General features: G+C 38.6%; 1 protein-coding gene across 11 annotated transcripts in view; it reads left to right on the forward strand.

Moving 5' to 3' along the window:
• pikfyve (phosphoinositide kinase, FYVE finger containing) overlaps nucleotides 1-13,405 on the forward strand; it is a 33,778-nt gene extending 20,373 nt beyond the window's left edge. For 5 of the 11 annotated variants that reach the window (XM_066686278.1, XM_066686277.1, XM_066686284.1 and 2 more), the window contains 26 exons: nucleotides 15-89; nucleotides 168-275; nucleotides 854-994; nucleotides 1,541-1,667; nucleotides 1,841-3,054; nucleotides 3,751-3,854; nucleotides 3,983-4,054; nucleotides 4,142-4,313; nucleotides 5,049-5,227; nucleotides 5,970-6,083; nucleotides 6,175-6,283; nucleotides 6,418-6,572; nucleotides 7,211-7,319; nucleotides 7,440-7,500; nucleotides 7,580-7,726; nucleotides 8,681-8,801; nucleotides 8,894-8,989; nucleotides 9,072-9,155; nucleotides 9,262-9,356; nucleotides 9,462-9,521; nucleotides 9,936-10,112; nucleotides 10,299-10,402; nucleotides 11,022-11,150; nucleotides 11,634-11,895; nucleotides 13,020-13,094; nucleotides 13,231-13,405. In XM_066686278.1, coding sequence (XP_066542375.1) covers nucleotides 15-89; nucleotides 168-275; nucleotides 854-994; nucleotides 1,541-1,667; nucleotides 1,841-3,054; nucleotides 3,751-3,854; nucleotides 3,983-4,054; nucleotides 4,142-4,313; nucleotides 5,049-5,227; nucleotides 5,970-6,083; nucleotides 6,175-6,283; nucleotides 6,418-6,572; nucleotides 7,211-7,319; nucleotides 7,440-7,500; nucleotides 7,580-7,726; nucleotides 8,681-8,801; nucleotides 8,894-8,989; nucleotides 9,072-9,155; nucleotides 9,262-9,356; nucleotides 9,462-9,521; nucleotides 9,936-10,112; nucleotides 10,299-10,402; nucleotides 11,022-11,150; nucleotides 11,634-11,895; nucleotides 13,020-13,094; nucleotides 13,231-13,346 — 4,206 coding nt within the window. In that variant the 3' untranslated portion in view covers nucleotides 13,347-13,405. The remainder of the gene's footprint in view (nucleotides 1-14; nucleotides 90-167; nucleotides 276-853; nucleotides 995-1,540; nucleotides 1,668-1,840; nucleotides 3,055-3,750; nucleotides 3,855-3,982; nucleotides 4,055-4,141; nucleotides 4,314-5,048; nucleotides 5,228-5,969; nucleotides 6,084-6,174; nucleotides 6,284-6,417; nucleotides 6,573-7,210; nucleotides 7,320-7,439; nucleotides 7,501-7,579; nucleotides 7,727-8,680; nucleotides 8,802-8,893; nucleotides 8,990-9,071; nucleotides 9,156-9,261; nucleotides 9,357-9,461; nucleotides 9,522-9,935; nucleotides 10,113-10,298; nucleotides 10,403-11,021; nucleotides 11,151-11,633; nucleotides 11,896-13,019; nucleotides 13,095-13,230) is intronic. The other 6 variants (XM_066686281.1, XM_066686285.1, XM_066686283.1 and 3 more) reach the window with 3 other exon arrangements.
• The last annotated feature ends 224 nt before the right edge of the window (nucleotides 13,406-13,629 follow it).

The following is a 13,629-nucleotide window of genomic DNA, read 5'->3' on the forward strand; positions in this document are numbered from 1 at the left end:
TATTCATTTTGTAGATACCAGGAGGAAAGAAGTTTGACTCTGTCGTGGTCAACGGCTTTGTTTGCACTAAGAACATTGCTCACAAAAAGGTGTGGTTTTTTTTTTTAGTACTTTTAAAATATCATTTAAGTAATCACTGAACTAATTCCCTGACCTCTTTATTACAGATGAACTCCTATATTAAGAACCCCAAGATCCTTCTGCTCAAGTGTTCCATTGAGTATCTATACAGAGAAGAGACCAAATTTACTTGCATTGATCCTATTGTGCTGCAGGTACCTTAATGTCTGAAGTGAAACTAAACTTTAAAATATTTTATTTTCTCTGTGTTCTTTTGAATTCTGTATTTTTGACCAGTAATGTAAACATATATTTATTATATTATTATTATTTTATTTATTTTGTAAAATCTTACTAGTAATTAGGCTGCACACAGTGTATTAACATTTGAGACTTTGATTCATTACTCATAGTGCTATTTGATTCTGGAGTAGAGTAAGTTCGCAACCACAGTAGTACTGGAACACACAACTCAGCAAGCTTTCAGCGTTGAGTGTTTGGAGCCTACCCAGAACCACTGAACGCAATGTAGGGACACACCCTGGACAGGGCACCAGGCCATAAGAGGGCATCAAACTCACGCAATCACTCAGTCACTCACACATTCACATTTTACAGATGCTTTTGAATAGACAATTTACCTACCAATGTGCCGGAAACCACTCTGTTTTGTTAAATAATCTCAAATAGACTTGGTCATGTGGTTTCACATCTTATATAATTTACAGATTCCCATATGTCCTCATTTGTTTATACCTGTGAATTGGTTAGCAAATATGTGTAATCGTTTTAGGAGCGAGAGTTCCTGAAGAACTATGTGCAGAGGATAGCTGACGTAAGACCAAACCTGGTGCTGGTTGAGAAGACTGTGTCCCGCATTGCTCAGGAAATGCTACTGGAGCATGGTATCACACTGGTCATCAATGTCAAACCGGTTGGTGCACTTACTCTAACCGTGACCCATAGACTCACTGAAATTACATTGTGTATGTGCAGTATGCTTTCGAATAGTACATTCCAATAGTCAAGCCTATGCGTATGGTCAGAAAACAGAAAATCGCAAGGAAATAACAACAAGAAAATGCTCAGTCTGTTTGCTGTTGTCAACAAGCCCATTTCTAGCTGCTATCAGAACCACATTCTAAGGTCATTTTCCACATAGCACAAAAGAGATTCTACAGTATGTGTTACTGTTGCATGAATATGGGAAAGAAAGAGGGTTTTACTTTGAGAGTGAGTCGTCTTTTCCTCAAAGTCCTATTAGGCTATTGTTTTTAATTTATTGGGCTATATATAGACTAAAATGATTTTATTGATTATAATGTACAATAATTAAATAAATCAAAATCACCTGCCAAATTTAACTGCTTCTAATAATTGCTAATGTTTTCAAATATACATACATACTCTGGTGAGCATTGATCTCGTCTTCATAATTTTATTTATTAATATTTTTATCATTTATTTAATGTCTTTGCAGCAAGTGCTAGATCGAGTAAGTCGAATGACTCAGGGTGATTTAGTCATGTCTATGGACCAACTTTTGACCAAACCACGTTTGGGTACCTGCCACAAGTTCTACATTCACTCCTTCCAGCTACCTAACAGTGAGTGAATATTTTGATTATTCACTGGTGTCCAAAGTTTGCTCCTTTAACTTTGCCCTATAACTATGGAAATGAATGTGCCTGACAAGTAATGGATGTAGTTTACTGACATATGTTTGGTAGGTATATCTAATATTACAATATAACATTTTATCTTACCTCTTTTCTGTCAGATGAGTTTAAGACCCTGATGTTTTTTGAGGGCTGCCCTCCTCAGCTGGGCTGCACCATTAAGCTCCGTGGTGCCTCTGAATACGAGCTTGCTCGAGTGAAGGAGATCATTACAATGATGGTGTGTGTAGCTTACCACTCACAACTGGAAATCTCCTTTCTTATGGATGAGTTTGCCATGCCTCCAAGTCTTTCTAAGAGCTCCTCATTCCCCTGCCTGCTGGAAAACTCTGCTGCAGAAGAAGAGAAGGATGCTGAGAGAGCGAGCCAGGGGAGTGGTACAGGAGCAGGGGAGTGCCATGTTGAGCTCCCTTCTGAAGGGGACTTTGAACCTGGACTCCAGGAAGTCATAAAGGGCCACAGTAGGCAGGCTTCTATCTCTGAATCCTCACTGAAAGATGGAGAAAGCCCTAAAGTGATTAGAAATGACTCTGCTGTATCTCCGCTTGGAGGTGGGGCTGAGGATTTAAAGACTTCTACACCAGTGTCCTGCCTAGTCAGTCACTTGCCACCTGTGTCCCCTCCTTACCTCATTTCTGACGCAGAGGATATCGGGGAAGAGAAGATGAGAGAAGGAGGTGAAAATGAAGAAGAGGGTACCATCATGCACAGAGGGAGCACTTCTTCGGAAACATCACTTCCTCCAGCACGACTCTTTAGGGATCCATTGCAGGATGATACTGGCCTCTTTGTGGCTGAGCAAGTGACCTCAGCAGATGATCGCCTCAAGTCCATATCGGCCAGCTTCAAGCAGGAGCTGAAGGACATCATCCTGTGCATCTCGCCTTTCATCACTTTCCGTGAGCCCTTTCTGTTGACTCCAGCTGGACTTCGCTGCCCCAGTCGCGATTACTTCCCAGAGCAAGTCTACCTGTCTCCACTCCTCAACAAGGACTTCAAGGAGCTTGATGGACGCCGCAAGAAGCTCCTGCTGAAGGAATCTGGCCCATCACTTGTGTCTCTGAGCAATGGGCTCCTTCAGCGTCCTGTCCAAGTGCTTCCTTCTCATCAACTCATCACAGCTCGCATTGTGGAGCAGCTCGGCAGCAGTAATGACCTGGCCAGTTTGCTGGCAGACTACCGAGCCCAGGGAGGACGTATCCAGCAGCGGGACCTGGACCCCTTCTTCAATTGCCCAATGATAAAAGCTCCAGTGAAGACAGATAGTGAAGAGGAGAAGGGGTCAGCACAGAATGAAATAGCTTGGGCTGCCAAGGTGAATAATTCCCATTTGACAACTTTTAAAACTAAATCAGCTTTAACTTTTATGTTTTGTTTGAATATGAAATGCATGTAATGATCTACTGGAAATGGACTTGTTGCCTTAAACTTGCTAAAATGTTCATTTCTACTTTTGTATATTAATTACAAACTTAAAATGTGTCTTTTATAAGGGGAAAGAATATTATTTCCATTAAAATGAGTTATGAAAAGTCAAGTTCTTTTCTAAATTTGTAGCTACAACCTGTACATAATAGTTTTTAAGGGTTCTGTGAAAAAATGCTTACATATAGAGCAGTGAACACTTAAAGAAATCCATATATTACATCCATACGTGTTATAGGATTCTAAAATAGGTAATAATTAGTCTGAGTTTTTGCTGCTCATATTCAGGATTCCTGTAATTACACTTAACGTGTAATGTATTACATGTATATATATATTTTTTTTCAGGTTTTATATTTTAATACTTTTTAACCCAATTTTTGCTAAACAAATTATGCAGAATGACATAGAATAAAGCCTGTTTATTTTAACAAAAGAAATTATAAATCATGTTCTATATGCAAATAATCTGTTTATAAATGAGACCACAAGCCTAGGAGAAATCACATAAAATGTCTATAGCATTAGCACTAAATGTCTTTATAAAGAATTTCTACTGTGTTCCATATTTGTTTTTTCTCTGAAGCAGCTGGACTGTCTGAATCCAGTTAATCATCAGCGACTCTGTGTGCTGTTCAGCAGCTCCTCTACACAGTCTCATAATGCTCCAAACCACTGTGTCAGTCCTTGGTAAACACAACTTTCTCTCTGTGGTACATACAAAACAGAAAAAAATGTTGGGTTTTTTTTTTTTTTGTTTTTTTTTTGTAATTTTAATTTTAAAGAAACATCTGAATGTTTCTGTCGTTTCCATTTAGGATTGTGACAATGGAATTTTATGGGAAGAATGACCTGACCCTTGGCATATTCCTGGAAAGATACTGTTTCAGGTAAAATATGGTTCTTACCATTTTCTCATCATTTTGTGTTTATGGGATACTTAATGGTATAACTTCAACTTCTGATTTTTGATGCAGGCCCTCTTACCAGTGTCCCAGCGTGTACTGTGAGACTCCTATGGTCCACCATATCAGGCGTTTTGTTCATGGAAATGGTTGTGTGCAGATTGTTCTGAAAGAGCTTGATTCCCCTGTGCCTGGATACCAACACACCATCCTCAATTACTCCTGGTGCCGCATCTGCAAACAGGTAAAGAGGTTACAAGAGAGGCAGACAAGTCCCATACTCTAAATTTTCTTTAAAAGAATGATTGGCCAAAAATAACCTTGGTTGATTTTGTGCTGGTTTGGTCTGGAGCAATGGTGCCAATATTCACTGTGTTACTGAATTCTGAATTTTATACAGGTCAAATTTAGAGTTGAAAGTAATACAGAATTGTGAAGATCATCATGTCTCTGTCTTTAGCCTTATCACTCTACTGTAAAACTAAATAAGCAAGACTATGACATGATTCATGCCAACATCTAAAGAAAGTTGGAAAAGGCTACACTTTTAAAAAATTTTTAACCACTCCTTAAACATTCTTTTATATTCAGTTAATTAATGGAACTACTTACTTTAGATGTAGATACTGATCTTACAATTCGTTTGTAGTAGGAGTCACACACAAATCATCATGCATTTATCTCAAACTAAAGCAGTTTGTAAGCTGATTTCAAACAGGCTTATGCTTTCCTGTTCTCTAAACAAATTCTGACTTGTTAAAGCATGCTTTCAATGTCAATACTGTTTTTAGTTACTCTACATATGCTGTTCATTTTTATTTTTTAAGAATTAAGCGCAAAGGATTGAATTTTGCTAAATTATTTTTTTTATTTATTTATTTTTTTTTTATTATTTTTTTTATTTTTTACAAATATTGTGTCCTGTACATCACAGCCAGACTCATAGAGATCACACTGAGTTATCTGTCTCTCATTGCAGGTGACGCCAGTGGTTCCCTTGTCCAATGACTCATGGTCTATGTCTTTCGCTAAATATCTGGAGCTGCGTTTCTATGGCCACCAGTATACTCGCCGTGCCAACGCTGAGCCCTGTGGTCACTCCATCCACAAAGATTACCACCAGTACTTCTCCTACAACCAGATGGTGGCCTCTTTTAGGTGATCTTCTGTTCATGTTGTTAATACAGCTGCAGCTCATATACGATTGTAAATAAGCAGTTCACGGTTGTTAATTTTAAGAGTTCATCATTGACTTTAATGCAGAGCTTCTTAAACAAATTCCCCGTGGTTTGACAAAAATATACTATTTTCTTTATTGCATTCCACCTTGTAGCCAGGTTATTAAGTGTGTTTTGAATTCAGAAAATAATGAGAGAGAAAGATTCTAGTTTTGCCCATCGTCTCAGTCGTGCTTAACAGCTCCTTTTTTGCAATATTCTTGCATTATGGCTCTTAATGTAAACTTTTGTAATAAACATGTCTATATTTTATATATATATATATATATATAAAAGCCAGTTTTTATCACTTTACAACACTTTAATTCTTCCAATATAATTAGTTAATTCTATGACTGCTTTAATTGTGCATGCAAAGCTTTTTTAAAACTAATGTCAGTGCCAAGTTTTGACTAGAAGGTTAAAATGCCCACAGAATTGGGCTGTGAAGCAGTATCAATCCCCATGTTTTACCTTCAAGATGAGTTGGCATAAACTTTTGTGATCAGAAAGTAACCATACAACATCATTACCTGACTAATGTCCTCATGGGCAGAGGCCAACGAATCCTCTGAACAGACTCTCTGTTAAAACACCTAATTTGATTGAAGTTGGATAAGCGGTGTTTATAAACTTTTGGCCATAAGTGTATACCCCAAATCAATTTCTCTTCTTATCTACAGCTATATACCAGTGAGACTTTTTGAGATCTGCCTGCCACCCCCTAAAATCTTCATCAGAAACCAAGGCCCCTGTAAGACAAGTCTCCAGCAGGACCTCAAAGATTTCTCTCTGAAGTAAGGCTTTTTATATGATTGCCACAAGCTCTTCCCATTTTTATTTTTTTTTTTATGGTTTAAATTAATAGCTTGGATCCTATTCGTTTAGGGTGACTCAGGTGTACACAGCAATAGACGACCGTCTCACTTCCCTGAAAACTGACACCTTCAGCAAAACTCGTGAGGAGAAAATGGAAGACCTGTTTGCACAGAAGGATGTAAGTTTGCAGCAGTGTTCCATTACTTGCTCAGTGTGCAGGTTTGTTTACAATGTGGTTTAAAGTGGTAGTTGGCAAAGTTAATTTCTAAATCATTACACACGTTACGTTAAATATCCTTTGTGTTTGGTCAGATGGAGGAGGTAGAGTTGCGCAGCTGGATAGAAAAGCTGCAGGGCCGTCTGCAGTCGACTGGAGTGGATACTCCTCAGCAGCTGCAGGCTCTTCTGGAGTCGGTCGTGATAAAGAAGCAGAGTCTTTGTGAGACTCTACAGTCCTGGAACAGCAAGTAAGCACTTATTCAACACTTCAGAATGATGATTGTGTGTTCGGTACTGTACATCTGTGTGAGTATTTAAAAGAAATTAGCCCAGCTGTAATGTGGTTTGTGTATCCGAAAAATTAAAAAATAGGTAAAAATGCAAAAAACAAAAATACAGCAAAAATAATTTTTGTATAAAAGATAATTGATGTATTTTAGCTAGTTAAATAAGCACAGGTTTTACCATATGAGGGTTTTTTCCCCTTTTTGGTTAAATTTGAAAGAAGCAGGGTTGCAGTATTATAAAAACAGTGAAATAGAATTTAAAACATCAAATAAAAATGGATTTTGCATTTCATTAGTATATATGAATGAACATATCACACACAGATCAACAAAAAGAACCAGCTTCTTGAAGAGGTTTATGAAAATTTAAGGGTCTCCAATACAAAATGAACATTTATACTGATATACACCTGATCACTATATGAGATCATTCATTTACATCCCCAAATTGCACTATTTGCATTGTGAAATATATGATGTATTAATGTTTTTTTTTTTAAGCAATGAATCAACATGGAACATCCACTGTCAACTAATTTTTGAAGCCAGAGAAAAGGTTATGTGTAAATGGTAAATGATAAACTGTGTGTGTGTATCAGATTACAAGATCTTTTCCAGCTGGAGAAAGGCAGGAAGCGTTTGTCTGTACCAGCCAGCCCTGGCAGACACAGGCAGACCATTAATGATGACAGCAAGGTTAGCAGCTCAGTAAGTCACAGACATATATATGCTTACTCATTACAGCGTAGCCCTTGTGTGAATCACAAACTGTATAAAGGAATTATGGCTTTTCGAAAAGATTTGCAAAGGTTTTGTTCTTTTTTGTAGACGAGTGTTCTAGAGTCCTCCCCTCGGAATCCCTCCCCTGTTGTACAGAACGGTGAGAAAGGTGAGTTGATTTGGTCTATAATGCACCTTGCGGGTCGTATTGTTGGTTTAAACACCTGACTGACTGCTGTAATGCGCAGTTCCAGAGGATCGGCACCTCAATCCAATGCCTTCAGGCTCTGGATCATCATCTTTACTGCAGCTTCCATCACCAGCAGATCAGGGCTCAGAGCTGCTCACATCAGGACCTTCCTTTCTTGAACAAGACTCAGTCAGCATCCCTGAAGGTAAGTGCTCACAAACATGTATACAAAAGGTTTGATTTGTGTAGTTTTGTATTAATTTTAATTATTTTTCTTGCTGAAAATATTTTCTTTCAGTCAGATTGTTTAGAAACATTTTGTTGTGTCCATAAATAATTAAAACACAAGTATATTGAATATACATCTATACAATGTTGCTAATATGATGGTAGTGCTCTATAGCTTCATAGGTGTTGAGTAATTAGATATGGAACATATGGTACATATCTGCTGAGGCCGATACGCCAATACACACATTTATTAAATACAGGAAGATTAGATACCCCAGATAAGCATTATAGACAAGTGCAAAGCATTATGGAAATTAATACAATTAAAGTAAAATAAACTGTATGCAAGCAATACAATGAAAATTGTCTCCTGAGAAAACGAGTCACGTTTAATTATTTAGCTTATCTTTACATCGATTGGTCACAGCTTTAAACTCGCTTTGATGTTGTTATAAATGAAATAATTTAAAAGTACATTTTTGTTTAAAATAAATAAATAAAATAAAAATAATAATAGTATTAAATAAATGAATGTTAACTTAAAGCAAAGGATTAGCCACAAATAAATACCAGTGGACTTTTAGCAGTGTAACTTTTCAACAATAGTCTAATACAGAGATCAGAGATCTTCAGCACTGGCTTTGTGCTTCTCCACATTGTCACAGTTCAAAGGGTGTCATCTGATCTTTATCCGATATAAACTAAATGTGTCAAAAATTTTCGGTTTGAAATTTCAGCAAAATCTATGCCTCAGCTCAAAGCATATAATCTTCAAAAAATGTATCTGGCAATTTTGATATCACTGTGAATCACTAGCTAAAAGTGAAATTTTAATTTAATCCTGTCAGATTACTTTGTTTAAACATGTCTTAAATCATACATATTCAGTGTACGGACTGGTCATTAACCGACTCTTTGTCTCTGACAGACGTGTTTGATGGACACTTACTGGGCTCCAATGACAGTCAAGTGAAGGAAAAAACCACAATGAAAACCATTCTGGCCAACTTGTTACCAGGAAACAGTTATAACCCCATTCCTCTCCCTTTGTACGTATCACATGGCTTTTCTGTTAAATATAACAGGCATACATCCAAGACTATTACTGTGAAAAATCTCTTGATCCTCCGTTTTGTGTTAGTGAGCCTGACAAGCATTACCTGATGTACGAACATGAGCGTGTTCCCATCGCAGTGTGTGAGAAGGAGCCCAGCTCCATCATTGCCTTCGCTCTCAGGTACACTGCCTTCAGTCCACACTGTGTGACGTGTTGACATCTTTCTTGAAACACTGTTTGAATAGTTTCTCTTGCTTTCTAGTTGTAAAGAATATAAAAATGCCCTTGAAGAGCTTTCGAAGGCCTCGCTAAAAGTTTCTGCAGAGGATGCGTCACAGACTAACAGGTCTGAACATGAGTCTGTAAATTTTTATTTTTTGATTTAGATTTTTGCTCCCTGATTTGTAACACTATGGCTGACTCTTCACTGGATTATATTCCTCTGTGTGTAGTTCTGGAGAGAACAGAGTGAAGAATAGTCCAGCCAGGGCCAATGAGGGCAGTACTTCACAACCAGGTCGCAACAGTGTGGACTCTGATCCTCTCAGTGAGTCACTCACACCCTCAATCCCTCAATCTCACAGTCACATACACGCACACACACAGACACACTCACCTGTTCATTCATATATCTCTCCTCTTCCTCCTTCAGAGGAGCCTGAGGGTGCAGACAAACAGAAGAAGCAGACTGGGAACCCACACATTGAACTGCGTGAGTGTTATTCATTTATAAATAGTTCAGCCAGAAATCTTTTTGTGAATGTTAAAACTTCTACTTGACTGTGTAAAAATGATGCCACTTTAAGTTTCTAATCAGTTATCTAAAAATGTATAGCTTGTGATTTGGCCCTAGTTAATGTGAGGGTTAGTCAGACGTTTGCTACTGAACATGATTATATTATATAAATATTATGATTTAATTTGTGTTCATTTTTAAATCTAAGCAGTATGATTTTTTTTTAAATCATGACTTCATCTCATGATTATGGGTTCAGTATTGGTTTTTGGTCTTTAAACACTTTTTGTTCTTATTTTGACACCATTTCTGGGTCTACTAATAGTGATCTATAACTGATGTGACCCAGTAAGAATTGCTGAATCCATGTGTGATCTTTTTTCAATGCAGAGTTCTCAGACGCCAGCGCTAAATTCTACTGCCGCATCTACTATGCAGAGGAGTTCCATAAGATGCGAGAGGAGGTGATGGAGAGCACAGAGGATGATTTTATTCGCTCTCTATCTCATTGCGTCAACTGGCAGGCACGAGGTGGCAAATCAGGAGCGGTCTTCTATGCCACAGAAGGTGAACCCTGGAAGGGCAGAACTCAGCATAAAGAATGCCCCACAGAATCATAATCTTTTAAATGATATTTATATGCTTCCTTTATAAAAGCATGTATTTAAACGTTGTAGTACTACCACATTTTGCGTTTATTTTTGCACATAGTAGGTTTGCTGTATGATTTATAGCGGTGAACCTTCTCCTCAGATGACCGGTTTATACTGAAGCAGATGCCAAGGCTGGAGGTGCAGTCTTTCCTGGACTTTGCCCCTAACTATTTTACTTACATCACGGGTGCAGTTCAGCAGAAGGTACTGATTTATAGCGTATTGCTTATATTCAACTTGTATACCAATTCTAATATTCATGGTGGTGTAAACCAGACAAAGATTGGGTTGGTTTTTTTCAAATATTTCTAACTGTAGCATAACTATGGCCAGAGGTTTGTGGATACCTGCTCATCATCAACTAAACGCAGGATTTTTTTTTGGATTACGTTCAGCCATAAGAATATTAGTGAAGTCAGGTGCCAGTGTTTAGTTCTGGATCACACCAGCCGCTACACCTCATCCCAAAGGTTCTCTGGATGGACACCACCCAGTACAAGACAAGTCAAATTTTATTTATATAACACCTTTTACAACCTAATGGTGTCTCAAAGCAGCTTTACAGAAAAATAAAAAAACTCATAACTCCAGGTGAGCATGCCAAAGGCGAGACTGGAAAACAAAAGCTCCCTCAAACTGAAGGAAGAAACTTTGGAAGGGACCAAGACTCACATGGGACCCATACACCTCTGGTCAAACAAATCATAAACAATAGAGTTTGCTGTTGCATTTATCAGCATGTAGTATGTATCTGGTACAACTGTGCTTCTGTGAGGAAATGGTATTTATTTGTTCATTGTCCATTTCCTCAACTTCTCCACAGAGACCTACAGCGCTGGCTAAGATCTTGGGAGTCTACCGCATTGGCTACAAGAACTCTCAGAACAACACAGAGAAGAAGCTTGACCTCTTAGTCATGGAAAATCTCTTCTATGGACGCAAGATGGCGCAGGTGTGTGAGTCTGTTGTTGGGTCTCCATGCATGACTAAGTTAAACTTTTTTTTTTTTTTTTTTTCAGCAGAATTGATAGTTCTGATTGTAAACACTGTAGCGATGGTTAGTTGTCTGTTCATGTGAGGGTAAACAAGTCATGTAGAGCTCTAGTGTGATTAGGGACCTTCTGATAGTTTTAATATGACTCCAAATTATCACAACTGTTCTAGTGTGTGATGGTCAGAGACAGGCCTGAACAAGAACTAGGACAATCAATAATGTCTTTAGCCACATACACATATATACATCATAAAAGATAGACAAATAAAATATTTTATAATGTTTAGTTTTTATAAACCCCTATGGAACTCGATATTAAGGTACTCTCTCCAATTTCGTGTCAGTCTGTAGTAAAAAAAAAATTTCCCGAAGCGCTCGTTGTAAAGTAGAAGGTGTATCTCCATTTATCTTGGTGGCTCGTGTTCTACTGTGGTTCTGCAGGTTTTTGACCTGAAGGGTTCTCTGAGGAACAGGAACGTAAAGACAGATCAGGGTAAGGAGAGCTGTGAGGTGGTGCTGCTGGATGAGAATCTGCTGAAGTTGGTGCATGATAATCCACTCTATATCCGCTCTCACTGCAAAGCAATCCTCCGTGCCGCAATCCTCAGCGACGCCTACTTCCTCTCCAGCCACCTCATCATCGACTATTCACTGTTGGTGGGCCGCGATGACGCCACTGACCAGCTGGTGGTGGGCATTATTGGTAAGCACTCAGAGCACATAGACGTGATCATATTATCTTTTGGTATATCAGATTTGAGCAGGACAGATTGTGCACAGCGGAATTGGACTTAAAACACTAAATTGACTCAGTTTGATCAGGTTAATTTAAGATTCCGTGGACTTTGGTGGACTCAAGCCTGCAAAGACACTGTGATAATTAGTGATGTGATGTCCCGACGATCCAATCTCAGAGATCAGTATCGGAGCCAATCACAGCCTTTTTCTTTTCTTTTATACTAACCAGTATTTGCATTATAAGGACTAGCACCCCCTCCAGGGCGTGTTCCCACCTTGCACCCATTAATTCCATGTAGGCTCAGAACTGGATAAGTGGTTACAGACAATGAATGAATGTGTATCTCCTTTATTGATCCCCAACCTAAGCCTGATACTCTGTTTCTGTAGGAAAATATCACCTGGTTTTTCAACAGTGCCAGGAGGCTCACATAGCCCCTGCCCGCTTTTCCCTTCTCGCTCTGAGTGTGTTTGTGTATTAGTTTGTATCATTGTTTCAAATTAAAAGCCCTTTGTAGAATTTTCTTCATGACATTTCATAAAATTCTGTAATGGCTGTACTGTGTATTACATCAGCGGTCACACAGGTGTTTAAAAAGGGAGGGTGAATTTGTGACGGAACGTAACTAAAATGTTTATGGTCTGGAAATATATTAAGTTGGAGAACAAATCCAGTCCAACAGCCACATGTAATCTAGAGTGCTGTACCAACTGAAATTTATACAAGCTATTTGCAGGGAGTTTTTTTCCTTAATGCACTGCAGAGATATTCAGTTGTGTAGTCAAGTGTATACACTGGATTGATTTTAATAACTGAAGTGTATGTGTACTTGCAGTGCACTGTGCTGAAGTAATATCTAGTATTGGATCGGTACTCAGTATAATCAGGATAATAAATGTGGCTACGGAACCCAATGTGACTGCAGTCTGATCACACATTGTATGATCACTTGTAACTTGCAGTGTGAACACACACACATTTGATTTATAAACAAATCAGATTTGACCTGCAGTCTAAACAAAGTTTTAATAAGGCTGAGATTTACACTGGAAAGTTTTGCAAACATTTACCCCTTTTTGTATTTCTAGATTACATTCGGACATTCACATGGGATAAAAAGCTGGAGATGGTAGTCAAGTCCACAGGAATACTAGGAGGGCAAGGTACGTTTTGACTGTTCTTCAAGAATGTTGATGATGTGTTCAAGACGTTGGATGAGGTGTTCTCAAACTTCTGATCGCATGGTGTATTTGCCTCTTACTTCAGGCGTTGCAGTGATCATGTATTTACTCTCTGCAGGTAAAATGCCAACTGTAGTGTCTCCAGAACTGTACAGAGCTCGCTTCTGTGAGGCTATGGACAAGTATTTTCTCATGGTCCCAGATCACTGGACAGGACTTGGGGCCAACTGCTAAGGACAAGCTGCTGCTGCTGACCACAATGACCACAGAACCCTGTTAAAGACCTGCCCTGCTTTGTTGACAAGAAGCAGCAGCACATTGGTTGTATTCAGGGCTTCAGAAAAGCCAGTAAAGGACAGAATATCAGTGTACACTCCATAGTTCACAGTAGCGAGGTTTTAATCCATATGCACACTTACACACAGCAGGTGACAACCCTCTACCTTGCTGTGCACAACTCAATTTACTTGAAGTGCCAAGAGAAAAGGTCACTAGGGTTTTTAGAAAGGACCCTTAA

The sequence above is a fragment of the Hoplias malabaricus genome, chromosome 12 (genome assembly GCF_029633855.1).
Source record: "Hoplias malabaricus isolate fHopMal1 chromosome 12, fHopMal1.hap1, whole genome shotgun sequence".
NCBI lineage: Eukaryota > Metazoa > Chordata > Actinopteri > Characiformes > Erythrinidae > Hoplias > Hoplias malabaricus.